General features: G+C 57.0%; 1 protein-coding gene and 1 long non-coding RNA gene across 4 annotated transcripts; one reads left to right on the forward strand and one right to left on the reverse strand.

The window, feature by feature from the left end:
• Nucleotides 1-6: 6 nt before the first annotated feature.
• LOC108522343 (uncharacterized) lies at nt 7-8212 on the reverse strand. The gene is made up of 3 exons (XR_001883426.1): nt 6865-8212; nt 5257-5961; nt 7-664 (listed from the first exon to the last, which is right to left on the reverse strand). It is a non-coding gene; the product is annotated as an uncharacterized LOC108522343 (long non-coding RNA).
• A 5962-nt stretch (nt 8213-14174) lies between these two features.
• Nucleotides 14175-25298, forward strand: TLR9 (toll like receptor 9). 3 transcript variants are annotated; one of them, XM_017862457.1, is made up of 7 exons: nt 14175-14409; nt 14803-14898; nt 15105-15209; nt 15341-15466; nt 16330-16480; nt 16617-16738; nt 17196-17783. In XM_017862457.1, the coding sequence occupies exons 2-7, from the start codon at nt 14815-14817 to the stop codon at nt 17361-17363; spliced, it is 756 nt and encodes a 251-aa protein (XP_017717946.1). In that variant the 5' UTR covers nt 14175-14409; nt 14803-14814; the 3' UTR covers nt 17364-17783. The 3 variants fall into 3 exon arrangements, with proteins under 3 accessions (XP_017717946.1, XP_017717947.1, XP_017717945.1); XM_017862458.1 differs by lacking the exon at nt 17196-17783 and adding an exon at nt 22063-25298 and having other exon boundaries at nt 14239-14409; XM_017862456.1 differs by lacking the exons at nt 14175-14409; nt 14803-14898; nt 15105-15209; ... (1 more) ...; nt 16330-16480; nt 16617-16738 and adding an exon at nt 22063-25298 and having other exon boundaries at nt 17382-20858.
• The last annotated feature ends 794 nt before the right edge of the window (nt 25299-26092 follow it).

The raw sequence follows: 26092 nt of genomic DNA on the forward strand, positions 1-26092 counted from the left end.
CGGGGGCGCGCGGAGGGGAGGTGACGCCCCCCAGTCCCGACCTCCGCCCGGGAGCGCGTTCGCGGCTGGCTCGCTGACTCCAGGGGTCAACCCTCGGGACCGCCCGAAGAAGCCCACGCCAGTATCAGCCCCATTTGACAAGCAGGAAAACCGAGGCCCAGAGAAGCGAAATGGCCTGCCCAGCGTCTCACAGTAACCAGGGAGGACAGTTCACCCACGCTTGTGGGGCACTGGTGGTTGAGAGGAAAAGCCCCCCACACTCCGCGGGGCCAGCGTCGCGCAAAGCCTCGGATCTCCTCCTGCTGGGTGGGGACGTGACGCAAGGGGAAGATGGGGACAGGATGAGCTGGGAGGTGTCAGACCCGCACAATGAGTGTCTCCGAGCACAGGTTCCTTCAGGCGGCCTCGAATCCTCTCCACCCCCGCCTGCCACCCTCCACCCCAGACGGGCTTAGTGGTCACCTTGGCTTTACCCGTCCTGAGAGGCTGCTGCCACCCTCGAGGACAGTCTTCCAAATGGCTGTCCCTGCATTCAACATGTCCTCGCAGAATAGACAGCAGGATCCTTACTGGACTGTGAGTGAGTGACGGACAAGAGAAATCTGTGGGAGTGTAAAGGGCAATCCGTGGTCCCCCAAAGGCTCCTGCTGGTCCGAGTTCAGACCTGGGACGGAGGGAAGTGAAAGGAATCATCTTGCGGTCTCTCAACCACTGGCTGTCACCAGGGGGTCAGCAGCAGTGTCTTGTTCACATCTTCGAGTTAACAAAGCGCTTTGTCACCCTTTTTTTTTTTTTTTTTTGAGACAGAGTCTCACTCTGTCGCCCTGGCTGGAGTGCAGTGGCCAGATCTCAGCTCACTGCAAGCTCCACCTCCCGGGTTCATGCCATTCTCCTGCCTCAGTCTCCCGAGTAGCTGGGACTACAGGTGCCCGCCACCTCGCCCGGCTAGTTTTTTGTATTTTTTAGTAGAGACGGGGTTTCACCGGGTTAGCCAGGATGGTCTCGATCTCCCAAAGTGATGGGATTACAGGCTTGAGCCACCGTGCCCCGCCTTTGTCACCCATTTGTCACTCAAATCCAACTCCCTGTGCAAAAGTGTAACTTTGGCCAGACGCAGTGGCTCACGCCTGTAGTCCCAACGCTCTGGGAGGCTGAGGCAGGCAGATCATTTGAGGTCAGGAGTTCGAGACCAGCCTGGCCAACACGGTGAAACCCTGTCTCTACTAAAAATGCAAAGATTAGTTGGGTGTGGTGGTGTGCGCCTGTAATCCCAGCTACTCAGAAGGCTGGGGCACAAGAATCGCTTGAACCTGGGAGGCAGAAGTTGCAGTGAGCCGAGATGGAGTCACTGCACTCCAGCCAGGGTGATAGAGCGAGACTCAGTCTCAAAAAAAAAAAGAAAAGAGAAAAAAGTGTTACTTTATATGACCGATTCTGAGGCCCATGGAGGGGAAGTCTTGGACACCCAGGGCTGTGCTATTTCCATTACGACAATGCAGCTGACTCAATCCTCACCCCCAAGGCACTTCTCTTCCCCTTTCCTCCTCCAGGAAGCCAGGGCTTGCCAATTGAAAGTGGCTAAGGCTCCACAGCCCAGTGCCCCCATATGAGCTATATGAGGAGTCTACCTTCACCTCCACTCCCTAGCCCAGGCAGACGCTCAGTAGGCCCCACTTCCTCCCAGCAGCTAGCCCTGCCCCAGTGGGAGTTCCTCGGGCCCAAGAAGGAAGGTTCTTAGGGCAAGGAGCTATGCCCAACACCCACTCCCTCCGATGACTCAGTTCCAGAGCAGGCTGGGGGCTGATTGACTGAACCCATAGTGTGTGCTGGGCCCACACTGGGCACAGGAACACAGTACTAATGGAGACAAGTCAGGCCTCTGCCCACCGAGCCCCCTGCAGTGATGGTAGCAGTTCTGGTGGATGCTGCTTCATCCAGCTGGCAAGGGGATAGGGGCCACCTCAGAGAAAGTTTCCCAAAGGACCTCTGAGCTGAGAACTGTCACTGTGACAGAACAGAAATGTACCAGGGTGGGGCAGGCCCAATTCAGTCTATGGGGCCACTTCCTTACCCTCACCAGTTGATGCCTCAGAGGATTTTAAAGTCTAAAATTGGACAAAACAAAGCGCATACACTCTATTCCCCAACCCACCCCTGGGTGGGGGAAAGCCTTGTCCTAAAGTATTTTCACAGAAGCTCTGGGCAACCAGATGTCATAGGCAGTCTGTTTCACAGCTTAGCCATTTTCTATTTTCAGAGCCATGTGGAACCACACGGCAATCCCATCCTCTCTGTTCCAAGGTGGCCTGAGTGTTCCTTCAGTGCTACCAGGCTCTTCTAACTTCCAGGGCTCCTGAGCGCCTCACTCTTGCCTGGATCTTAAGCCTATGTCTCCTGGTTTACTCCCTCATTTTGCTGAAGTGCATCCTTCAACAACTTTCCAAGAAAGGGTGACTGGGAGGTACTTTCCCGAGAGAGATTATTTATCTATCTTTTTCTGTGAATGGTCTGTTTGTATCCTTTGCCACACTTTCTACTAGGCCATTCGTCTTTTTCTGTTTTTTCTTCTTCTTCTTCTTCTTTTTTTTTTTGATACGGAGTTTCCCTCTTGTTGTCCAGGCTGGAGTGCAATGGCATGATCTTGGCTCCCCGCAACCTCCACCTCCCAGATTCAAGCAATTCTCCTGTCTCAGCCTCCTGAGTAGCTGGGATTACAGGCATGCACCACCACGCCCGGCTGCCACTGGTCTTTTTCTTATTGGCTTATGAGAGTTCTTTATATATTAGAGAAATCGGCTCTTTATTTTGAAATGAGTTACAAGTATGCTGTTTGTAACAAGTTACAGTTTGTTATTTGTGTTTTGGCTGTGATGGTGGCTTTTTCCATATAGACTTCATTTTTAATCCAAATGGATTATTGATCTTTTCATAAATGAAAATAAAATGTCAGGACCCCAAATTTGTTATGCTAAAGGAAGAGTTAAGCTTGGAGACCGAGTCACACACACTGGCTTTCCTTTTTTTTTTTTTTTTTTTNAAAGTTACTTATTTTTATATGTTGACCTAATTTTAAGCTACCTTATACAACTCTCATTAATATTCTGTAGAACTAGAATTTAAACTCTATATGAATGTGGACCTTATTCAAACACTGTATCCCTAGCACCTAGGCAATGCCTAACATGTTACTTTAACTTAAGACATATTTTATTTATTAATTTTTTTTGAGACAGACTCTCGCTCTGTCACCCAGGCTGGAGTGCAGTGGCATGATCTCAGCTCACTGCAACCTCCGCCTCCCGGGTTCAAGCAATTCTCCTGCCTCAGCCTCCCCAGTAGCTGGGATTACAGGCACCCGCCACCATGCCCGGCTAATTTTGTATTTTTAGTAGAGACAGGGTTTCGCCATATTGGTCAGGCTGGTCTCGAACTCCTGACCTCAGGTGATCCACCCGTCTCAGCCTCCCAAAGTGCTGGGATTACAGGCGTGCTAGGATTACAGGTGTGAGCCACCACACCCGGCCTCTTTTTTAATTTTTTTTTTTTTTAATTTATTCCGGCAACACTTCATTCTATGCTGTAGAACTAATGTTCTCCAAAACTGTCATTCTTTTCCCAAATGGATACCTGTTACCTTGCAACCTTGTGTCAAAATATTATGCATTAACCAGATCTCCATAAAAAGGCACAAAGCCTCACGCATCTCCAGGTGACTGCACTCACAAATTGCTCATCAGTAAATTCTCTGCCAGTCCCTAAAACTTTCAAGATGTATATCCTCCTATAAAACAAGCACATGTCAATTGCAGCTTTAGGTCTGCAACCTAAACCTAACTCCTAAAACCAAAGTCTGTTAAATTTCACACTGACAACGTCAATTACAAGTTTATCTGCCCAGGTGCAGAACAAGGATAGGATGAGATCAATCATTCCTCCACCTACCCTGAGACCTCTGCGTAATTGGCTCTTCTGTTACTCCCTGTTCTTCCAGTGCTCAACCTATCTTCCATATAGCATAGATTTACAGGACACTAATTAAGAGTCTCACAAAAACATAACCATTTGCCTCACTGTCTTCTCCCCTTTATTAAAGAAATGTACAAATATTGAGCCTCCTGAAAACTTCTTGGGAGAGCACAGGCCACAGACGTTTCTGTGACTTGTGTTGCTTTCCTGGGCACGCTCAAACTCTGGCTCAATAAACCTCAACTGATTGAAGCTCTTGCCTCAGTCTCTTATTTGGGTTAAGATTTACTTTTCTTTTTTTTCTATAGACTAATTTTGGAAGTGAAAGATTTTCTTTGATGGTTTCTGTGTTTGGTGACACAGAAGTTTCCTCCACTCCAAGATTCTACAAATTGCTCCCTTTGTTTCCTCAGTATTTTTAAATTCTTTTAGAGAGGGTCTCACTGTGTCACCCAAACTGGAATGCAGTGGTGGGATCAAGGCTCACTGCAGCCCTGAACTCCTGGGCTCAGGTGATCCTCCTGCCTTAGCCTCCCCAAGTAGCTGGGACTACAAACATGTGTGACTGTGCCTGGCTAATACATATCTATCTTTTAATCTATCTGTCTATAGATACGTATATGTAGAGATGGGGTCTTGCCATGTTGACCAGTCTGGTCTTGAATTCCTGGCCTCCAGCAGTCCTCCTGCCTTACCCGAGTAGCTGGGACTGCAGATGTACATCACCATGCCCGGCTAATTTAAAAATAATTTTTTTTGGTAGAGATGGAGTCTCACCATATTGTTGCCCAGGCTGGTCTCAAACTCCTAGGCCCAAGAGATCCTCCCACCCTGGCTTCCCAAAGTGTTGGGATTACAGGCATGAGCCACTGCACCTGGCCCCCAACTTCTCCAATAAAGGAAACTATGATTCTTGGGCACACTCACTACCATGTGACATTGATCAAATTACTTCACCTCTCCAAACCTCAGAGTCTTTATCTCTAAGATGGAAACAGTAACACCTACTTCAGGGGCTGTCATGAGGATTAAATAAATGTGCCCAGCAGGTAGTAAGTGTACAAAACAAAGCCTCTAATGGTTCATTCATACATTTGCTTATTTTGCAATTATTGGCCACCTGCCAATGCTGGGCACTGTTCTAGGCACAGGGGATACAGCAAGGGCAAACACCTAACACTGGTGGAGGGAAGACAATAAACAAATACATAAAGGTATGTGCCAGGTAGTGATAAAAGCAAAGAATGACCCATGGAGAGGGTCAGCTGGGTAGACCACACAGTACCCTACCTTGTCACAGTTCATCCAGTGAGGGACACTTTTACAGGGCACGTGACCTTAATCTTTTTCATTAATCTTGGTTAATTCGTTTCCAGGAGGTCAAGTCTCTTGTGGTTCTGTGGAATCACCAACTGCTCCTGTGGATGTGGCTTGGTCTGAGCTGATGTAACAAGTGGCTCTGTGTTGCTGGCACTATTTGGCTGTAGCAGGGTTCAGTGTGGGAGGCCTTGCCTGTGAACTGTTCCAGATGGCAAGCTGCAGGGCTGCGTAGCACTCCATTTTCCACTGTGAGTGCTTGCGGGGACAGTGATTAGCTGATGACACAGGCCCAGTCCTCAGGGTGAGCACAGGAAGATGAATAAGAAAACCCTTCAATTCTGTGTATGCTGGGTTCTCTGGGGATGAGAAACTCAGGGGTTGGGGGGCACAGAGGAGGCTTCAATGCAGGCTAGTGAGGGTGGGGAGCAAGACAGTAAACGGAGCTGAAGCTGGGGCCAGATGCCAGGTAGGCCACACACTTCATCATCACGTCTCTTAGCAATCCCAGCCCAAAAAGCTGGCCTCCTTTCCAATCTTCCCAAAGTCCCTGGACAAGCTGATTGGACCAACCAGAGTCAGATGCTCATCCCTGATTCATCACAGTGGCCTGGAAGATGCCACATGTTGACTGGATGGTAGCAGCAGGCAGGTACTAGTACCAGTAAGGCAAGGCTGCTGGATATAGACACAGAAGGTCATTAGGACATGGGAAGTTCCTCAGACTCACCAGGCTCTGGCCCTCTTTCAACCTCTGGGCCTTTGCACATGCAGTGCTCTCTTCTCAGAAAGCCTTTCTGGCTGGGACTAGTGGCTCACACCTGTAATCCCAGCACTTTAGGAGGCCATAGGCAGGAGAAATGGTTGAGTCCCGGAGCTCCAGACCAGCCTGGACCACATAGGGTGACCCTCTTTTTTAATAATAATATATATATATGTTTTTTTAAAGAAAACCTTTCGACCGGGCGCGGTGGCTCACACCTGTAATCCCAACGCTGTGGGAGGCCGAGGTGGGCAGACCACCTGTGGTCAGGAGTTCGAGATCGGCCTGACCAACACGGAGAAACCCCGTCTCTACTAAAAATACAAAATTAGCCAGGCATGGTGGCGCATGCCTGTAATCCTAGCCACTCGGGAGGCTGAGGCAGGAGAATCGCTTGAACCCGGGAGGCGGAGGTTGCAGTGAGCCGAGATCGCGCCATTGCACTCCAGCCTGGGCAACAAGAGCAAAACTCCGTCTCAAAAAAAAAGAAAGAAAACTTTTCCCTCCACTCTGCTGGGCTGTTTCATTCTCCCCTCTAGGTTTCCAATCTTCGCCTTCTCCTGGCAGCTCCTCACATTGTCTCGACGGGCTCTTACCACCATCTAGCGGGTGAGGTGGGCCTGGGCTCTCACCGTGAGGGCAAAGCCTAGCGGCCATGACCGCACCGAGGTGCCCAGGACCCCACGGGAGGCGCTCAAGAAACGGCCCCTGGGGAAGAGCTGGCGCACGCACGCACGCGCGCACGCCCATCCACAAGCAGACCCCTTCCTGGGTGCAAACCCGGGTACGCTGGGACCCGCTTCTATTCGGAAACCCACCTGGCTTGGGGGGCACAGATCGGGCGGGCGCGCACGATCCGCCCCACCCACAGACCACCGTGATCAGGGCGCACACACACGCGCGTCCTCCCACGCACGCTCCGTCACACGCAGGCCCCCTCTCTTGCCACAGAGGAACGCGCTGGCGTGCGCACGGCGTATCAATCAGCCTTAGACCCACCCGGACCGAGGCTCAGGCTGGGCGCACGCGCGGCTCCGAGTCCCCGCCTCCCGGCCGCGCCTGTCGGGGGCGGGGCGCCGCTGGGGGCGGGTCCTGCGGCACCGCCCGGGAAGCTGCGCGAGGCTCCACAGCCTCCGCCACATCCTTCTCCTCTTTTGGTCCAGCGAGCGGAGGCGGGCCAGGGTCAAGCGGAGGGCTTCGACGGCGCGGACGGAGGGAAGCGCCGAGCCATGGCGCACCAGACGGGCATCCACGGTGAGGGCGGATGGCGAGCGGGCAGGGGGCCTGGGTCTCGGGTCTCGGAAGCGCCCCCTCCCCGGCTCTTGGCCCCTCCCTCCACCCCGCACCAGCCGGGAGAAGCTTCCTGTTCTCTTTTGCAGTCGTGGGTCGCCTGGGGTGGGCACATCTGGGGGAGTATGGACGTGGTGTGCATAGCTGGGAGTGGGTGTACATGTACGTACACAGCTGGGGTGGAAGTATCTGTGTGCCTACCTGGAGGTGAATGTGGCTGTGTGTGCCCATCTGTATATTTTTGTTCCTTTCCTGTAGTGGGTGTACACGCATGTGCACCCGTCTTCCGTGTACAGTCCTGTGTGTGCACCTCTCGATGTGACTCGCTTGTGCACATCTAAGGGTCATTCATGCATTGGCACTAGTGGGTGTTTGGACACTGTAGGTTGCATAGGACCTTCTTTAGACATCAGTGTTTCATGGCAGTGTGCACATGTATGTGGGTGTCTGTGTGTGTGCATAGTTGGAGCGCATCTCAGTGTGCATTTGTTGCCAAGGATGCATATACCACATGTGTCTGTATGACTTGAATGGGTTTGTGTATGTGTGTAAGGAGGGGGCCCTGACCTTTGCTCCTCCCAGGACTCTCACTCTCCCCAGGCTGGGGAAAACCCGGAATAGAGACTGCTAAGTGGGATGGAGAAAGCTGCCTATCTGACCTTGACCTCTGACCTGCCTCCCATTTTCCGTTGTGACCTTCTGAGCCTGTCTCAGTCTGGTTGGAAGATCCCAGCTCCAGGCTGCAGACAGGGAAGAGGTCCAGATATGGGGTTTGTGGGGGAGAGTCCTGGCTCTAAATAATCCAGGCCAGCTCCCACCCCTGCCCCCCCATCCCTAGGAAGCTTCACCATCCCCTAGCATGAAACCCCCCCTCCCCAGGGGTCCCAGTTTCCTTCTGACGGGCTGTGAGAGAAGCAATGGCCAGGAGCCAGGTGCCCTGACTCTACCTGGGGCTCAGTGTCCTCATCTATCACTGACCTGGGAGGGCTGCCTGGCCTGTGGGGAAGGCCCAGGCTGTTTGCCCAGACAGCCTGGCTGGTTTGGCCATCAGCCACCCCTCCCACCACACTAGGATCCCCTGCTTGGGGCTGCCACCATCGACCTGCCTGACCACCTGAATCCTGGTGCGGTTGTGGCCACTTGGTGGCTGGGCTGCCCTGAGAAGATTTCCCTGGCCCTGCGAAGGCAGGGGCCTGGGTCAGGGCCAGGCCTCCCAGATGGGCCAGCCTTTCTCCAGGAGGAGCTGGCAGGCGGGCTTCATGACTCAGCCCCACAGGAGGGAACTGCCTTGTGGCCAGCTTCTTCCTTCCCCTTTGTCTGGTCATAGCTGCTGCCTCCCGGCCTCCAGCCCTGGTGGAGGAGATCCCAGGAAGTTAGCCACCCCATACCCCTTCCCTGCTGCCTCACTCCCTCATTACCCATAGTGAGACAGGCCCACTAAGGGGGTCACTGGGGACTGGGCAGCCCCCAGTCCTCCTTCCGCCTGTGAGCAGCCCACTCCTTCCCATTTCTGGCTGGGGGAGTTGGCAGGAGAGATCACCCTGGAGGACCAAGTGCCAGCCCTGTCCTGACCATAGGTGTGGATCTGCTGACCTCAGAGCAGGGCAGGAAAGGGACCTGTAACGTGAGGCTCACTGGAGTCGGAGGGAGGGTGTTCATGAATCATTGATAATAGAGGCTCAGGTGTCCCAGGCCTGGTCTCTGGATTATTGATGGTGGCTGGGCAGGCATTGGGGCTGGGGTGGGCAGGGAGGTGCGCCTTCCCCTGCTGGGGTGTCAGTTTGCCCTGGTAACACTAGAAGGGGCCTGTCGGCCTGTCCTTTAGGGGAGCTTCTTGGCCTCCCTTCAGGGAAGGTCTGGCCAGGTAGAAGAGGCAACTCAGCACAGTCAGCTTGCTGTTATTATCGTAATAAAAGATTAATTGTTATTAATAGAGGCCACCATTGCCAAGCCCTTTCTCCCATTTACTCCTCACCACAGCCCTGCCAAGTTTGGGGCTATTATCTCCATTTTATACACTGAAGTTCAGAGAGGTCAGGGGTCACACAGGTAAGGGAGAGGTGGAGGCCCAGAGGCCAGGCTTGGGGCCTCAGGGACCTGCTTGGGATCTGCCAATGGAAAGTTCTGTCCTGGCCCAGTGGGACGGTGTCCACCTGCCTACAGTCATGCCATGTTTCTCTGAACCCTAAGGGTCTGCTGAGCTCAGCTGGGCCCCAGCCCACCCAGTGGCCCTGAAGGGTGGTACATAGCCTGAGGTCTCAGATTAACGGTCACTCTGCAAGGGGGGCACCTGAGGACATGACCAGAGTTTGTTTTCCTAAAGGCCCCCCCGCCCCTGAGTTGCCCAGTCCTGGCCCTATAAATATTCTCTGACCTCAGGCCTCCAGCTGTGTTCCTGATGGAATTCCCCTGACCCCTGGGCAGCCTCAAGGTCACTCTGGCCAAGCCCTGCTCACCCAGGGACCCAAGCAGGGCCCTTCCCCACATGGTCCGTGGTGGTTTCCCTGTCCACTAGTAGATCCACCACTTATGGCTCCCTGGCTCTCACCATGGTCCTCATCTCTGCCCTGGGGTCCTTGGTCACTCACTGGCTCTCACCTTCCAGCTCTACAGCCCAGTGACCAAGATGGAGTCTCTGTCTCTTTTTTTTTTTTTTTTTTTTTTCTGAGGTGGAGTTTCACTCTTGTTGCCCAGGCTGGAGTGCCATGGTGTGATCTCAGCTCACCGTAACCTCTGCCTCCCGGGTTCAAGCGATTCTCCTGCCTCAGCCTCCCAAGTAGCTGAGATTACAGGCGCAAGCCACCATGCGTGGCTAATTTTTGTATTTTTAGTAGAGACAGGGTTTCACCATGCTGGCCAGGCTGGTCTTGAACTCCTGACTTCAGGTGATCCGCCCACCTTGGCCTCCCAAATTGCTGGGATTACAGGCACGAGCCACCGCACCTGACCAAGATGGAGTCGCTTAGTGAGTTTCCGGGGGCCACTCCTCCTGGAAGCTGCCCCAACTGCCTGAGGGTTAAAGGCATGTTGTCCCCCCACCCCCCACAGGGCTGTGTCTGGGCTGGCTGTGGTTCCTCAGGGTCTCAGGGTTAGACAGCCTGACTTGAGGGCTGGGACTGGGGCTGCACACATGGGTGTCATGCGTGTCCATGTGCTTCTGTGTACACTTTGATACATCCAGTTGCCTGCACACACGTCTCAGCCAAGCTCTGCACTTGCCTGCCTGTGTGCGTGTTAGCAGGCTGGGGACTATATCTCTTTGTGTGTTTGTGTATCTAAATGTGTGTGTCCATTTGTGTTTGAGCAACTGAGCGTGTGTTCATGTAAGAGGGTGTTTGAATTTCTGCTCCTCTGTCACACAATCCAGTCATGTGTTACCATTCACCACATTGCTGGATTGAGCTCTGTGTGGTGTGTATGTGTGTGTGCATGTGACATGGGCATAGTGGTTCATTACACCAGTGGGGGCATTTGTCTGTGTTCCTTGTCAGTGTGTATATGGCACCATTGCTGAGTGCTGTCCAGCCAGCCCAGAGGGCTCGCTATCCTGGGGGGCAGGCTGCAGATGGAGGCTATTACCTGTGGCTGGCCTGGCCTTATGCCAGAGCCTGCCCATCTTCTGAATGAGCTGTCCCATCTCTGCCCACCCCGCCCCATCACCAGACCTATCCCAGCCAAGCAGGCCACTCGGCCTGCCACCGTCTGCTGGCTAAATTTTGGGAGCTCTGGTGTTCAGGTGCTGTCTCAGTTCCCCAGTCACATGGGGGGGGGCTGGTATCTCTCTGTTCCCAGCTCAGCCACCAGACCCTGGTGGGACAGAGGCCAGGCCCATACCTCTGTCTCATGTCCACTCTGCCCACTCATCCCCACCATGATTCTTGTTCTTATAGCCACAGAAGAAGCTGAAGGAATCTTTGGGCCAAAGGCACGGGCTGGCTCCGTGCGGCTCAACAAGGTTGGTGATTGAGGACTGGTGAGTGCCCTCACAGGCCAGGATATAGGCTTGGGGTGGACTCTGCTGCCTCTGTGGGTGGGGAAGGTAAGATGTTTGGGCCCCTGGCCTGCCAGGGACAATTTCCTCCTCTGGAAAGAGTGTGAGGCCATTCCCTGACAAAGGAGAGCCCTCACAGGGCAGCATCAGAGGTGAGTGCATTAAACTTACAATTGTCACCTGCTGTTATGCAGAGCGGACAGCCAAAGCTGGGTCAGCAGAACAGGCCCTGTCCTGGGGGTGCCTGCCACCTCCAGAGCTGCATGGGTATTCACATGGGCCATGGTCAGAATGCCGAGCTGGGCTGGGCAGAGGGCAGGGGATAAGTGGAATCCAGCACCGCCCCTTGTGGTCTGGGTTCCACCCACCCCTATCTGTGGCCTGGCACTGGCTCAGCTGCTGCCAAGGGGAGATCCTAAGGAGAATCGCTGCACCCCTTCTTTTGAGTGCCCCGATCATGCGGAGAAGGACGAGTGTCTGGCTCCATCTGAGAGCAGGGATGAGATGGTTCTAGGCTTGGCTGAGGTCTTGGCACTGGCCCCTGACGAATCTGGGAGCTGTATGAGAGGGCAGTGCTGGCGCGCTGGGACTTCGAGCTGAGGCCTGGAAGTGGGAGCGGTTTGGGGAGGCAGAGGATTAAACTGGAGGAGGATTGGGACGGTCCAGATGACAGGAACAGTTTTTCCCCTTTCCTCCTTGCCAAGGGACTCCCCTTTGGGTGAGGTTGTACAGGACTTTGGGACTGGGTGTAGGCCAGCTCCCAGAGTCCTCCCAAGCTCCTCACGAGTAGCCATTCAGCAGCAGGCACTTTGGAATGGCTGCCCGAATGGGCCTTGGTGGCTCAGCGACTCTGTCGCCGTTGAGTTGCTCAAAGCAGGGTCTGGCCATTCCAAGTTTTGGGCTGATCGGTCTGCTCTTGCCCAGGGAGTCCCCAAATTCTGATGCCTCAGAGGCTGGGGCAGGGATCACTATGGCAGGATATTGCGTGAATGGCCTCCTGGAGTGGCACGGCACAGCCACCCCACGCTTACAAGGGCATGTTGTACTCATTGCCCCCAGTCCTCAGGCCCTCCCTGTTGCCTCCAGACAAGATGTCCCTGCAGATTTTTTTTTTTTTTTTTTTTTTTTTAGATGGACTCTCGCTCTGTCGCCTAGCTGTAGTGCAGTCGGTGACGATCTCGGCTCACTGCAACGCTCTGCCTCCGGATTTGCACCATTCTCCTGCTTCAGCCTCCAAGTAGCTGGGACTTACAGTCCCGCCACCGATGCCGGGTATTTTAGTAGAGACGGGGTTTCACCGTGGTCTCCATCTCCTGACCTCGTGATCCGCCTGCCTCAGCCTCCCAAAGTGCTGGGATTACAGGCTTGAGCCACCATACCCAGCCGTCCCTGCAGATTTTAAGCAGGAGGAATCTCTGGATTGACTTTTTTTTTGAGACGAAGTCTCGCTCTGTCGCCCAGGCTGGAGTGCAGTGGCCGGATCGCAGCTCACTGCAAGCTCCGCCTCCCGGGTTCCCGCCATTCTCCTCCCTCAGCCTCCCGCCCGAGTAGCTGGGACTACAGGCGCCCGCCACCTCGCCCGGCTAGTTTTTTGTATTTTTTAGTAGAGACGGGGTTTCACCGTGTTAGCCAGGATGGTCTCGATCTCCTGACCTGGTGATTCGCCCGTCTCGGCCTCCCAAAGTGCTGGGATTACAGGCTTGAGGCACCGCACCCGGCCTCTGGATTGACTTTTATCTCAGTTCTGCATGACAGTTTTTGGGGTACCTGGGAGTGCCCAGGAGGGTCCAGGCCCCCGATGGGCAGCCACTGTCCTTCTCCAACTGAGGGTGGCCCCAGTGTGGCCAGAGGCTTGATTTTTCTAGAGAGGCTGAGAATTCTACTTCTTATGTAAAAGTTTCCAGTTTAAAAATGTTAGCAACAAATTCAGCAATGTAGACAGTGCTGTGGGGGCCAACACAGGCCATGACTACTCAAAGTCACTGTGACTGTGATCCTGTCTGAGTTCTGGGTGGGCAGGTGAGGAGGCCGAGGCCTCAGAGGGCCTGGCCTGTTGGGGTGTCCAGGCATCGGGGCCCCTGCCCCCATCAGGAGAGCCTGGTAGACTGACACCAGGACCCCCAGCCAGGCTGCCTGCCCCTTTGCCCCAGTTATTGCTCCAGGCTAGACCTGTGTATACCCAGGCTGGTGTCTGGTGCCCAGATGAGGTCCCAGCCTACAAGTGCAGCTCGATGCACCATTCAGCCAAGGAGCTGGCAGGCCTGTAGGGCCTAGGCACTTAGATGGTAGCTGCTTTGGATCTGTAACATTTTCAAAAGGACTGCAGCTGGCAGGTAGCCGCAGGATGTCTGGTTATGCAGGGTCTGGTAGGAGCCCCTGCTCCTCCTTCCCAGAGGCTTTTGCCCCTGCAGGTCCCTGTGGCCTGGGGCTGTGATCTGCCCCTCAGCACATTTGTCCTGAGGGGGTCTGCTGCAGTTCTTCTGCTGGAGCCCCAGGGGAGGAGGCGAGCAGGAGGCAGTTTCGTGGAGACTGTGGGCTGAGCAGCTGTGTGGTGGGGTGGGGCAGGGAGCACCCAGGGGTGTGGTGTCCGTGAGGGGCTGACAGCTGTGTGTCTTTGTGTGGCTGTGTTGGTGATCTATGTGCGTGTATGTGGCGGGGGGTGGGGCCGGTATGCATGCGCTGGGGATGTGCAGGGGGGCAGCCCCCAGGTGGCAGCTTTGTGCCCTCCCTTGCTCACTCATTCAGCCACACAGCCTCACACTTCTGGGACCTGGGGGCTCCAGGGAAGGTGAGGGGCAGCCGGCAGCTCTGAGCCAGCTGGGCAGCCACGGCGAGGCTGGAGGTCCGCAGCGGAAGGCGTGGTGGGAGCTGGGAGCGGCTGCTCACCCGGCCTCTGCCCCCAGAGCAGCTCGTGCTGGGTGCCTCGCAGGAACCGGTGGGCCGCTGGGACCAGGACTATGACAGGGCTGTGCTGCCACTGCTGGACGCCCAGCAGCCCTGCTACCTGCTCTACCGCCTCGACTCACAGAATGCTCAGGGCTTCGAATGGCTCTTCCTTGCCTGGTCGCCTGATAACTCCCCTGTGAGTCCTGGGCCAGTGGGGAGTGAGGAGGGGAGCTGGGGCCGAACTGGACAACAAGGCCTTGCCCTGGGGGATCTAAGAGGGGACACAGGCCTGCCCCTGGAGGGCGGGGGAAGAGCTGTCAGGCCCTGCCCTAGGGAGTCTGAGAGAGGGTCAAGGCCCTGTGCCTGCAGCCTGGGTACCTCTAGCTCTCCAGGCATCAGCCTGGCTCCAGAGGCGGTGGTCAGGCTGGTCAAGGGCTCCCCCTGCTGGTGGGAGCCACCTGCTGCGTCTTGGCCCTCTGCCGGGTGTGCCAGCACAATGAGCCTACCGGGTCGCTCCAGAGGGTCCTGTCTGTTCCGGGAGAGGGAGCCCTGCCCAGAGGCTTCTCATGGTTTGGTCCTTGCCCTTCAGGTGCGGCTGAAGATGCTGTATGCGGCCACACGGGCCACAGTGAAAAAGGAGTTTGGAGGTGGCCACATCAAGGATGAGCTCTTCGGGACTGTGAAGGTAGCCCTAAGCCAGGACTTACCGGGACACGGTCCTGGGCGCACAGAGAGGTCACTGTGCAGGGTCAAAGAGCAAGCCAGTGCCAGCCTTGGGAGGAAGATGGGGGCGCTGGGGGAGTTCAAGGGCTGCAAGCGGGGTGCTCGGTGGGCTTCCTCTAGCCCACCCCAGGTGCCCATTTATGGCTCTGCATTCACCCCACCCCGCAGGACGACCTTTCTTTTGCTGGGTACCAGAAACACCTGTCATCCTGTGCAGCACCTGCCCCACTGACCTCAGCCGAGAGAGAGCTCCAGCAGATCCGCATCAACGAGGTGGGTTGGGTAGCAGAGGCCCCAGCCTCGAGCCCTCAGGGTCACATTGGCCTCATGGCAGCCTGTGCTGCCTGGGAGCCACACCCTGCTTGGGCCGGTGAGGGCCTCCCTCACCATTCCCCTACCCACAGGTGAAGACAGAGATCAGTGTGGAAAGCAAGCACCAGACCCTGCAGGGCCTCGCCTTCCCCCTGCAGCCTGAGGCCCAATGGGCACTCCAGCAGCTCAAGCAGAAGATGGTCAACTACATCCAGCTGGTGGGTGCCTGCTCCCTACCCTGGCACATGCTGCTGCCACCCCTACTCCACCACGCTACTCCTGCCCGTGCAAATGTGGCCTGATGGTGCATGGATGCCCACGCCCATCAGTCCTACAGCCTGTGCCCCTGCAGCCTCGTCCCATGCTGCTCTCATGGGAACACGTGGGTGCCACCCCACCCCTCCCTGATTCGCCGTACCTATTCCGGGGCCTCCAGCATAGCCAACTGTGTGCACATAGATGCGCTCAGGGGTTCCCCTTGTCCCCCAGGCCCATGCTCATACACGCTAGAAGTGACGCACCCGTGACCGTGAGCCGCGACTGCCGTTGTCCTTGCCTCCGACAACAGATTACCGCCCCTCGGGCGTGCAGCACTGCACCCCTCGAGTCCCGAGCCCGTTTCTGTCCCAGATTGCCTCTGTTGTCTCCTTGACCATCCTGTTTCCCTAGGCAGCGTCCTTCTGCCCTGGCCTTCTGGCTGCCCCTTTCAAGCAAAACAGCTCCTCCCTTCCAGGGTGCTTCCACCAGAGGCCTTGTCTCTGAGGATGGGCTGGCCCGGTGGCAGTATCTCCCTGAAGTTGAGACCTTCCACACCATCCTGTCCCAGGAGTCACTACCGTTTACTACCCTTGGGAGTTCCCTCTATAGCACAACCTTCAAAGGGGCAGAGTTGGAGCTGGGCCCAGGACTGGCCTCTTCAGAGGGACCCCCATAGAGCGATGGCCATTGCAGGGGAGTCTTGGGAGAGGGAGGTCACATCAGGCTCCTGCCACCAGCTAATCCTATTTGAGGGCTTCTTGGGGAGAAGAGCCTGGGCCCGCCCCAACCTGGTGCTCTCCCATCTTCCCTTGGCCCTGGGCAGAAGCTGGACCTAGAGCGGGAAACCATTGAGCTGGTGCACACAGAGCCCACGGATGTGGCCCATCTGCCCTCCCGGGTGCCCCGAGATGCTGCCCGCTACCACTTCTTCCTCTACAAGCACACCCATGAGGGCGACCCCCTTGAGTCTGTAGGTGAGTGGCCATGGCAGGGCCGCCAAGCCTGTGGCTGGGTGGAAGCAGGGCTGGTCTGCAGTGGGGCAGGCCCGCTCTGGGTGTGAAGGTCAGCAGGTTTCCCAGGCCTCCCAGGCTCCCCTCCTGCCCCCCACAGTGTTCATCTACTCCATGCCGGGGTACAAGTGCAGCATCAAGGAGCGCATGCTCTACTCCAGCTGCAAGAGCCGCCTCCTCGACTCTGTGGAGCAGGACTTCCATCTGGAGATCGCCAAGAAAGTAGGCCCCTCCCCAGGCCCTCGCCTCCCCAGGCCCTGTCACCCCAATCTCCATGTGACGCGCTGGGGTCCTGAGATGACGGCAGAGCAGGAATCATTGCTGCCATGTTGATCACAGGGCATCTGAGGCCCAAGGGGTGACACGCATGGCCCAAGGCTGCCCAGCTGATTGGTGGCTCAGAAAAGTCCAAGTCCTGGCCACATGTCATGTCCTTTCCCGGGGCCTGGAGACAGGGAGGAAGTGACCCCAGCAAGCAGAGTCCAAGGCATGCAGGGCAGCAGGCCCGAAGCTCTTGTTCCCCTGGGGGTGGCATTCCAGGTGGGGATTCAAGGGGAGACCCCAGGAGACCCCAGGGCTAGGATGTGAGATCAAGGGGTAACCCAGAGGCGGGGGCCACCAGGGGTGGTATGTGTCAGAGCCCCTCCCATTGGGGTGACCACTGCCTTGCCCCATGCAGATTGAGATTGGCGATGGGGCAGAGCTGACGGCGGAGTTCCTCTACGACGAGGTGCACCCCAAGCAACATGCCTTCAAGCAGGCCTTCGCCAAGCCCAAGGGCCCAGGGGGCAAGCGGGGCCATAAGCGCCTCATCCGTGGCCCGGGCGAAAATGGGGATGACAGCTAGGAGGCTGGAACAGGGCCAGCCATATGTGGACTGTGGGGCTGCCCGCCTTCCGCTCCCTGCCACCGTCCTCCTTCCTGGGCTCCAGGAAAGTGTTTCCAGGAGGGCAGGAGGGCTGGCGGCTGAACGCACTTGCAGCGTCCGAGGGCCACTGGGCTGGCATTTTGTGACCCTTCCCTGTTGCTGTCCCTGCATCTCATGTGTGTTCCCAGGGTGTCCGGGAACCCTGCCTGGCTTAAGGGGGCTGGGTCAGGGGCCTGGCATGAACCTGGCCTCCCGGGGAGCTGAGACTAGGGTCCCAGCACAGCCCAGAAACCTTTGGCCACAAGAGGTGGGGTCAGTCAGGGCTGGGGCAGGGATCACTGCAGTTTGGGATGGTTGAATGCTGTATTTTCTAAAGAATAAAATATTTTTAAATCAAGACTTGTTCTTGGCCCTGAGAGACCACCTCTGGCCCTGGGAATTGGGCAGTCTTGTGCATGTCCTTTCCCAGTAGGGGAGAGGGGACTGCCGGCCTGTGAGGTGGAGCCCCAGCACTCCGCCGCCAGGTGTGTGGGAGAGGCTGTGCCTGTGAGGGGGTGCGCAGCCTCACTTGGGTCTCCCAGTTAACAGGAGCCCTGCTTGAGAGGCAGGCGCGCCTCCGCTGTGACATGAGGGATCTGCGTATGGTCATTTGCTGTGGCTGCTGTAACAGATTACCACCAACTTAGTAGCTTACAAGAAACCCAAGTGTATTTTCTTACAGTTCTGGAGGCTGGAAGACTGAGATGGGTCTCACAGGGCCAAAGCTGAGGTGTTGGCAGGGCTGACTCTGTCTGGGCCCCTCAGGAGAACCCATCTCCTGGCCTTTTCTGGCTGTATTCCTTGGCTTGGGGCCCCTTCCTCCACTTTCGAAGCCAGCGGTGACATCTCTGATTCTGCTTCCCTCGGCCTCTGGGCTCCTGTGACCTTCTGTAGTCGAATCTCCCTCTGTCTCCGTTTCATAAGGGATATTGTAATTGCATTCACCCTCCCCGCCCCCACCACCTACCCTCTTCAAGATGGGTAATTTAATCACATCTGTGAAGTCCTTTTGCCATACTCTATGTGGGGCTTTGGGGTCCTATGTTTGCAGGTTTGGGGAATTAGGACAAGGATCTCTGAGGGATTTTATGCAGCCTTCCACATGGGATAAGGGCTCATCCCCAAAGGCTTCCCAGCCTCCCTGGGCTGAGGCCAGGACAGGTTTTTGTGTGGACATCGGTATCGGTGTCTCCAAGCCGAGTATGACCATGTGCGTGGGTCTGTACGTGTGTGTACAGACCCCTCTGTCAGCTTATTGACCTCTTTGGTTTTCTGCTTCCAAGGGAGGCAGGGCTGCTGCTGAGTATGGGGGTCTGGGTCCCTGGTCCAAGGGACTCTGGGAAAGTCTCATGCTTGGGGCTCTACAGGAGCCCGAGCTTTGGTGTATGCCTCTGAGAGGTGGATGGAGGGAGTGAATGCAGGTGCCTTCCGCCCCAGGCAGGCAGGAATGGAAGCATGGGGTTGATGCCTGCAGCCCAGCTGCTGAGTGGGCACTGCTCTCCCTCCTGGCTCAGGGCAACGTTCTATCCCTGGCGCCTTTCTGAGCCCCTGCTCAAGCCCTTAGAATTGTAGAGAGGAGAGCCAGACCCTAGCTAGGATCCAGAGGAGGCTTATCCTTGCCCAGCCTAAACACTGGCTCCCAGGTGGGCAGGAAGACGATGCCATCGCCCCCTGCTGCTGAACTAGCTGGATGCCTGGCACTTTGGAGCCTGCCTGTCGTGATGCCCACCCAGAGTGGGCCTGCAGGGAGCAGGCTGGCAGATGTACAGCCTTGCGTCCTCCCAGCAGCAACCCCATTTGTTCATTCATTCTTTCATTCGTTCATTCAGCTTTCACTCAGAAACGCCCTATCCGTGCCTGCCCAGAGCTGACTGCTGGATACATGTAATTCAGCAGATACCAAACACTTGCTATGTGCTGGGCACTGCACTGGATCCTGAGGATGCAGATGAAAGATTATGACCCTCATGAAGCTGACATTCCAGCAGAGGAATAAGACAATATACAATAAACCATGAAAGATCAGTGATCTGGTGTGCTAGCAGTTAAAAAATGCTAGGACAAAGAGAAACAGAGCAGGCAAAGGAGCTTAGGAGTGCCAGATCTGGGGTGGGAGGTTTCTAAGAAGGCTGGATGGCCCTGTTGAGAGGGTGACATGGGAGCAGAGACATAATGGAGGGGAAGGAGGGGTCATGTGAGACTTGGGAGAGTTTCCAGGCAGAGGGAACAGCACATCCCAAGACCCTGAGGCAGGAGGGTGCCCAGGGGCTACTCAGTCAACTGCAAGCAGGCCAGTGAGCCTGGAGAGCACTCAGGGGAACAGCAGAAGGTAGGTCCCACAGGGCCTTGTTGGCCATTTGTGGACTGTGCCTTTGACTCCAGAGTCAGCCAGGGAGGGGTCTGAACAGAGAAGGGACCCAGAGTGACTTAGGTTCCTGTAGGGGCTGAATGTGACCAGCCCTTGGAGGGTGGAGAGCAGGGCAGGACAGCCAGAAGGGCGGTGGCGTGGGTCTAGGAGGGAGGATGGAGGCTGGTGGACATGGGGGCGGTGGGCTGCGGGCACACCCTTCAGCATGGTGGACCCAGCAGGACTTGCTGAGGGGCCCGGGGTCAACCGAGGCTTTGGGCCCGAGGAATCTGAGTCCTGTCACCTAGGTCAGAAGGAGTGTGGGAAGAACTGATGGGGAGGACTGGCTGGGGGCCCCACTGGGCCAGCGCACACCTGGCCCCTAGGAGCCCCATCTGGAGTGACGTGATGTGTGCTTTGATGGGGCCCCAGGGGCACTGAGAATGCGGAGGAGGAGGTCTTGTTTCTGGAAGAGGTTGCAAGGCTGTGGTGAAGGCAGGTGCAACCCAGCCTCCCGCTCAAGCTACACCCTGGCCCTCCACACACGAGGCCCTGCAGAACTCTGGAGATGGTGCCCACAAGGGCAGGAAAGGACAAGTCGGGAGCCACTGTCCTGAGGGCACAGCTGTGGTGTGGGAGCCAAGACCTGAGGGTGGAAGAGTCCTCTTAGAACGGGGAGTGCCCAGCAAGGTGTACCGCTACTGGTGCTACCCCAAATTCCCATCTCTCCCTGCTCTCCGCCTGGGCTCTGGGCCTTAGCTCCTCCCTGGGCTTGGTAGAGGACAGATGTGAGGCCCTCGTGGGATGTTGGCTGTCTGAGAGGGGAGTGGAAAGAGGAAGGGGTGAAGGAGCTGTCTGCCATTTGACTATGCAAATGGCCTTGGACTCATGGGACCCTGTCCTCCTCACCATGGGCAGGGTGGAGTGGAGGGGGAGCTACTAGGCTGGTATAAAAGTCTTACTTCCTCTATTCTCTGAGCCGCTTCTGCCCCCGTGGGAAGGGACCTCGAGTGTGAAGCATCCTTCCCTGCAGCTGCTGTCCAGTCTGCCCACCAGACACTCTGGAGAGGCCCCTGCTCCCCAGCATGGTAGGACAACAGCTGTCAGTCCCCTGGGGAAAGGGATATCCTGGGAAGGGGTGAGGAAAGAGGTGGGCTTGGCAGCTGCAAGCAACAGTGACGGGTTGTCACCCACATGGCCCTGGGGACACTCACTGAATCCTGAAGACATCAGAGCTGAAGCCCTCTTCTTTTTTTTTTTTTTTTTTTTTTTTGAGACGGAGTTTCACTCTCGTTGCCCAGGTTGGAGTGTAGTGGCTTGATCTCGGCTCACTGCAGTTTCCACCTCCCGGGTTCAAGGGATTCTCCTGCCTCAGCCTCCCAAGTAGCTGGGATTATAGGCTTGTACCACCATACCCAGCTAATTCTGTGTTTTTAGTAGAGCCAGGGTTTCTCCATGTTGGTCAGGCTGGTCTTGATCTCTCGACCTCAGGTGATCCGCCCACTTCAGCCTCCCACAGTGCTGGGATTACAGGTGTGAGCCACTGCGCCTGGCCACTGAAGCCCTCTTCTGAGCAATGAGACCCAAACCCACAGAGGGGACGAGGAGGCTGAGGCAGTGACAGAGCTGGGTCTGGAGCCTGGATTTGGGTCTCACTGGGACTGCAGCTTGGGCTGGTTCTGTCTGGCACTTTGCTGGCCACCCCTCCTTCCATTTGTTCTGATCCATAGGGCAAGGGCTCTCAGGCTAGGTGAGACGGGCAGAGAGTGATGGAGCTGTGCAGTGCCCGCTGGCCAGGGTCCCTGGGAGGCAGCCGGCCCGGGCCATAGTGGGAGACTCTCATGCCTGCCTGGATCTTGGCTGAAGGGAAAGGAAGGGGTTGTGGGGAGGCTGGTGGGGGGCAGAGAGCGGATTTCAGGGCAGCTGGAGGGGAGGGAGCCAGCTGCCACCTTGCTCAGGAGCAGGAAGGGAAAGTCGGGGAGAGACCGCGGGTGCCATGGGCCACCTTGCCTGGCCTTGTATAACCGGGGATTGGTTATGGTGAAAGCTCCAGATCATAAGTCTGGATTCTAGGTCTCAGTCCTGGTTCTGAGGCCTAATTCTGAGTCCAAGATGGTCTGAGACCGAGTTCAGGTTCCCCACAAGCCATGGAGGTTGGGAATGGGGCTTGGCAGCCAGGGAAGAACTTCTGCAGGTAGGGCTTGGGGAGAGGGGTTGGAAGATGCCCATGAAGTGGAGTGGGTGGAGGTGGAGCTGGGGGCCGACCACTCACATAGCCCTCCCACCCCACAGGGTTTCTGCTGCAGCGCCCTGCACCCTCTGTCTCTCCTGGTGCAGGCCATGGTACTGGCCACGACCCTGGCCCTGGGTACCTTGCCTGCCTTCCTACCCTGTGAGCTCCAGCCCCACGGCCTGGTGAACTGCAACTGGCTGTTCCTGAAGTCTGTGCCCCACTTCTCCGTGGCAGCACCCCGTGGCAACGTCACCAGCCTTTCCTTGTCCTCCAACCGCATCCACCACCTCCATGATTCTGACTTTGCCCACCTGCCCAGCCTGCGGCGTCTCAACCTCAAGTGGAACTGCCCGCCGGTTGGCCTCAGCCCCATGCACTTCCCCTGCCACATGACCATTGAGCCCAGCACCTTCTTGGCTGTGCCCACCCTGGAAGAGCTAAACCTGAGCTACAATAGCATCACGACTGTGCCTGCACTGCCCAAATCCCTCATATCCCTGTCCCTCAGCCACACCAACATCCTGGTGCTAGGCTCTGACAGCCTCGCCAGCCTGCATAACCTGCGCTTCCTATTCATGGATGGCAACTGTTATTACAAGAACCCCTGCAGGCAGGAACTGGAGGTGGCCCCAGGTGCCCTCCTTGGCCTGGGCAACCTCACCCACCTGTCACTCAAGTACAACAACCTCACTGTGGTGCCCCGCAACCTGCCTTCCAGCCTGGAGTATCTGCTGTTGTCCTACAACCGCATCATCAAACTGGCGCCTGAGGACCTGGCCAATCTGACCGCCCTGCGTGTGCTCGATGTGGGCGGAAATTGCCGCCGCTGCGACCACGCTCCCAACCCCTGCATGGAGTGCCCTCGTCACTTCCCCCAGCTACATCCCGACACCTTCAGCCACCTGAGCCGTCTTGAAGGCCTGGTGTTGAAGGACAGTTCTCTCTCCTGGTTGAATGCCAGTTGGTTCCGTGGGCTTGGAAACCTCCGAGTGCTGGACCTGAGTGAGAACTTCCTCTACAAATGCATCACCAAAACCAAGGCCTTCCAGGGCCTAACACAGCTGCGCAAGCTCAACCTGTCCTTCAATTACCACAAGAGGGTGTCCTTTGCCCACCTGTCTCTGGCCCCCTCCTTCGGGAGCCTGGTCGCACTGAAGGAGCTGGACATGCACGGCATCTTCTTCCGCTCACTCGATGAGACCACGCTCCGGCCACTGGCCCGCCTGCCCGTGCTCCAGACTCTGCGTCTGCAGATGAACTTCATCAGCCAGGCCCAGCTTGGCATCTTCAGGGCCTTCCCTGGCCTGCGCTATGTGGACCTGTCAGACAACCGCATCAGCGGAGCTTCAGAGCTGACAGCCACCATGCAGGAGGTGGATGGAGGGGAGAAGGTCTGGCTGCAGCCTGGGGACCTTGCTCCAGCCCCAGTGGACACTCCCAGCTCTGAAGACTTCAGGCCCAACTGCAGCACCCTCAACTTCACCTTGGATCTATCACGGAACAACCTGGTGACCGTGCAGCCAGAGATGTTTGCCCAGCTCTCACACCTGCAGTGCCTGCGCCTGAGCCACAACTGCATCTCGCAGGCAGTCAATGGCTCCCAGTTCCTGCCGCTGACCAGTCTGCAGGTGCTGGACCTGTCCCACAATAAGCTGGACCTGTACCACGAGCACTCGTTCACGGAGCTACCGCGACTGGAGGCCCTGGACCTCAGCTACAACAGCCAGCCCTTTGGCATGCAGGGCGTGGGCCACAACTTCAGCTTCGTGGCCCACCTGCGCACCCTGCGCCACCTCAGCCTGGCCCACAACAACATCCACAGCCAAGTGTCCCAGCAGCTCTGCAGCACGTCGCTGCGGGCCCTGGACTTCAGCGGCAATGCGCTGGGCCGTATGTGGGCCGAGGGAGACCTCTATCTGCACTTCTTCCAAGGCCTGAGCGGATTGATCTGGCTGGACTTGTCCCAGAATCGCCTGCACACCCTCCTGCCCCACGCCCTGGGCAAACTCCCCAAGAGCCTGCAAGTGCTGCGTCTCCGTGACAATTACTTGGCCTTCTTTAGGTGGAGGAGCCTCATCCACCTACCCAAACTGGAAGTCCTCGACCTGGCGGGAAACCAACTGAAGGCCCTGACCAATGGCAGCCTGCCCGCTGGCACCCGGCTCCGGAGGCTGGACGTCAGCTGCAACAGCATCAGCTTCGTGGCCCCCGGCTTCTTTTCCAAGGCCAAGGAGCTTCGAGAGCTCAACCTCAGTGCCAATGCCCTCAAGACAGTGGACCCGTCCTGGTTTGGGCCCCTAGCGAGTGCCCTGCAAATACTAGATGTCAGCGCCAACCCTCTGCACTGTGCCTGTGGGGCGGCCTTTATAGACTTCCTGCTGGAGGTGCAGGCTGCCGTGCCTGGTCTGCCCAGCCGGGTGAAGTGTGGCAGTCCAGGCCAGCTCCAGGGCCTCAGCATCTTTGCACAGGACCTGCGCCTCTGCCTGGACGAGGCCCTCTCCTGGGACTGTTTCGCCCTCTCGCTGCTGGCTGTGGCTCTGGGCCTGGGTGTGCCCATGCTGCATCACCTCTGTGGCTGGGACCTCTGGTACTGCTTCCACCTGTGCCTGGCCTGGCTTCCCTGGCGGGGGCGGCAAAGTGGGCAAGGTGAGGATGCCCTGCCCTACGATGCCTTCGTGGTCTTTGATAAGACACAGAGCGCAGTGGCAGACTGGGTGTACAATGAGCTTCGGGGGCAGCTGGAGGAGCGCCGTGGGCGCTGGGCACTCCGCCTGTGCCTGGAGGAGCGCGACTGGTTGCCTGGCAAGACCCTCTTTGAGAACTTGTGGGCCTCGGTCTATGGCAGCCGCAAGACACTGTTTGTGCTGGCCCACACGGACCGGGTCAGTGGCCTCTTGCGTGCCAGCTTCCTGCTGGCCCAGCAGCGCCTGCTGGAGGACCGCAAGGATGTCGTGGTGCTGGTGATCCTGAGCCCCGATGGCCGCCGCTCCCGCTACGTGCGGCTGCGCCAGCGCCTCTGCCGCCAGAGTGTCCTCCTCTGGCCCCACCAGCCCAGCGGTCAGCGCAGCTTCTGGGCCCAGCTGGGCATGGCCCTGACCAGAGACAACCACCACTTCTATAACCGGAACTTCTGCCAGGGACCCACGGCCGAATAGCCCTGAGCTGGAATCCTGCATGGCGCCACCACCACGCTCACCTCACCTCTGCCTGCCTGGCTCTGACCCTCCCCTGCTTGCCTCCCTCACCCCACACCAGGCACAGAGCAGGCACTCAATAAATGCTGCCGAAGGCTAGATGGCTAATCTTGAGCTCACTGGAGGCATGGACAGGAGGAGGGAAGGGAGAATTCTCCAGGCCTCCACGAAGCAGCTTAGGGAAAATTGCCATAAAGACAGGACAGAGGTCTTCAGGGGAGGAAGCTGCTAAGCTCAGTTCTCTGGGGAGTCTGATGATGGTCTTTGGATGTGGTTTTGGTCCTTCCCAGAGAGCAGGGGCCCCTTTTAGCCCCGCCCAGAATGCCCGGCCCTGCCTTTCCCATGCAGAGCTGGGCAGCCCCTAACAGACTTGGCAGCACCCCTTTGTTGATGGATCTCAGGTGTTTGTCTCCCTCACCTACTGGACTGGAATGCCTTGAGGGCAGAGAAACTGCAGGCTTGGTTCCCTTCTGGCACTCAGCAAAGTCTTGAGCGGCAGCAGCTCTGGGGACTGTTCATTCCAAAATGGAAGGGGAGAATGAATTGCAGCAAGGGTGGAGGGGTGATTGTGCCCTTTGGTGGCCATGCCTGTGCCAGGCGGAGAAGGCTGGTTCAGGTTGGGGAGAGGAAGGCCTGTGGGTACATCCTTGCAGCAGGGAGCTGGGAGCCACAGACAGGAGAATCCACTCCTTTCCTACAGGTACTTGCTGGGTCTCTCCATTCTGATATTAAAGGGATACCTAGGCAAGTCACCTCCCTCCCTCCCTCCCCCCTTCCTCCTTCTCTCTCCCCCCTTCCTTTCTCTCTCCCTCCCCCCCTCCCTCCCTCCTCCCTCCTCCCTTTCTTTCCTTCCTCCTTCCTTCTCTCTCTCTGTCTTTCTTTTTTCTTACTGAGA

Source organism: Rhinopithecus bieti, unplaced genomic scaffold (assembly GCF_001698545.2).
Source record: "Rhinopithecus bieti isolate Rb0 unplaced genomic scaffold, ASM169854v2 scaffold_64314, whole genome shotgun sequence".
In the NCBI taxonomy this organism is placed as follows: domain Eukaryota; kingdom Metazoa; phylum Chordata; class Mammalia; order Primates; family Cercopithecidae; genus Rhinopithecus; species Rhinopithecus bieti.

Bases quoted from the DNA above. Each gene is read 5' to 3' on its own strand.
- TLR9 (XM_017862458.1), top strand. From the start codon at position 14,815: ATGCTGTATGCGGCCACACGGGCCACAGTGAAAAAGGAGTTTGGAGGT. The intron at 16,481-16,616 runs GTGAGTGGCCAT...TGCCCCCCACAG, and splicing joins CGACCCCCTTGAGTCTGTAG to TGTTCATCTACTCCATGCCG. The intron at 16,739-22,062 runs GTAGGCCCCTCC...CCCACCCCACAG, and splicing joins ATCTGGAGATCGCCAAGAAA to GGTTTCTGCTGCAGCGCCCT.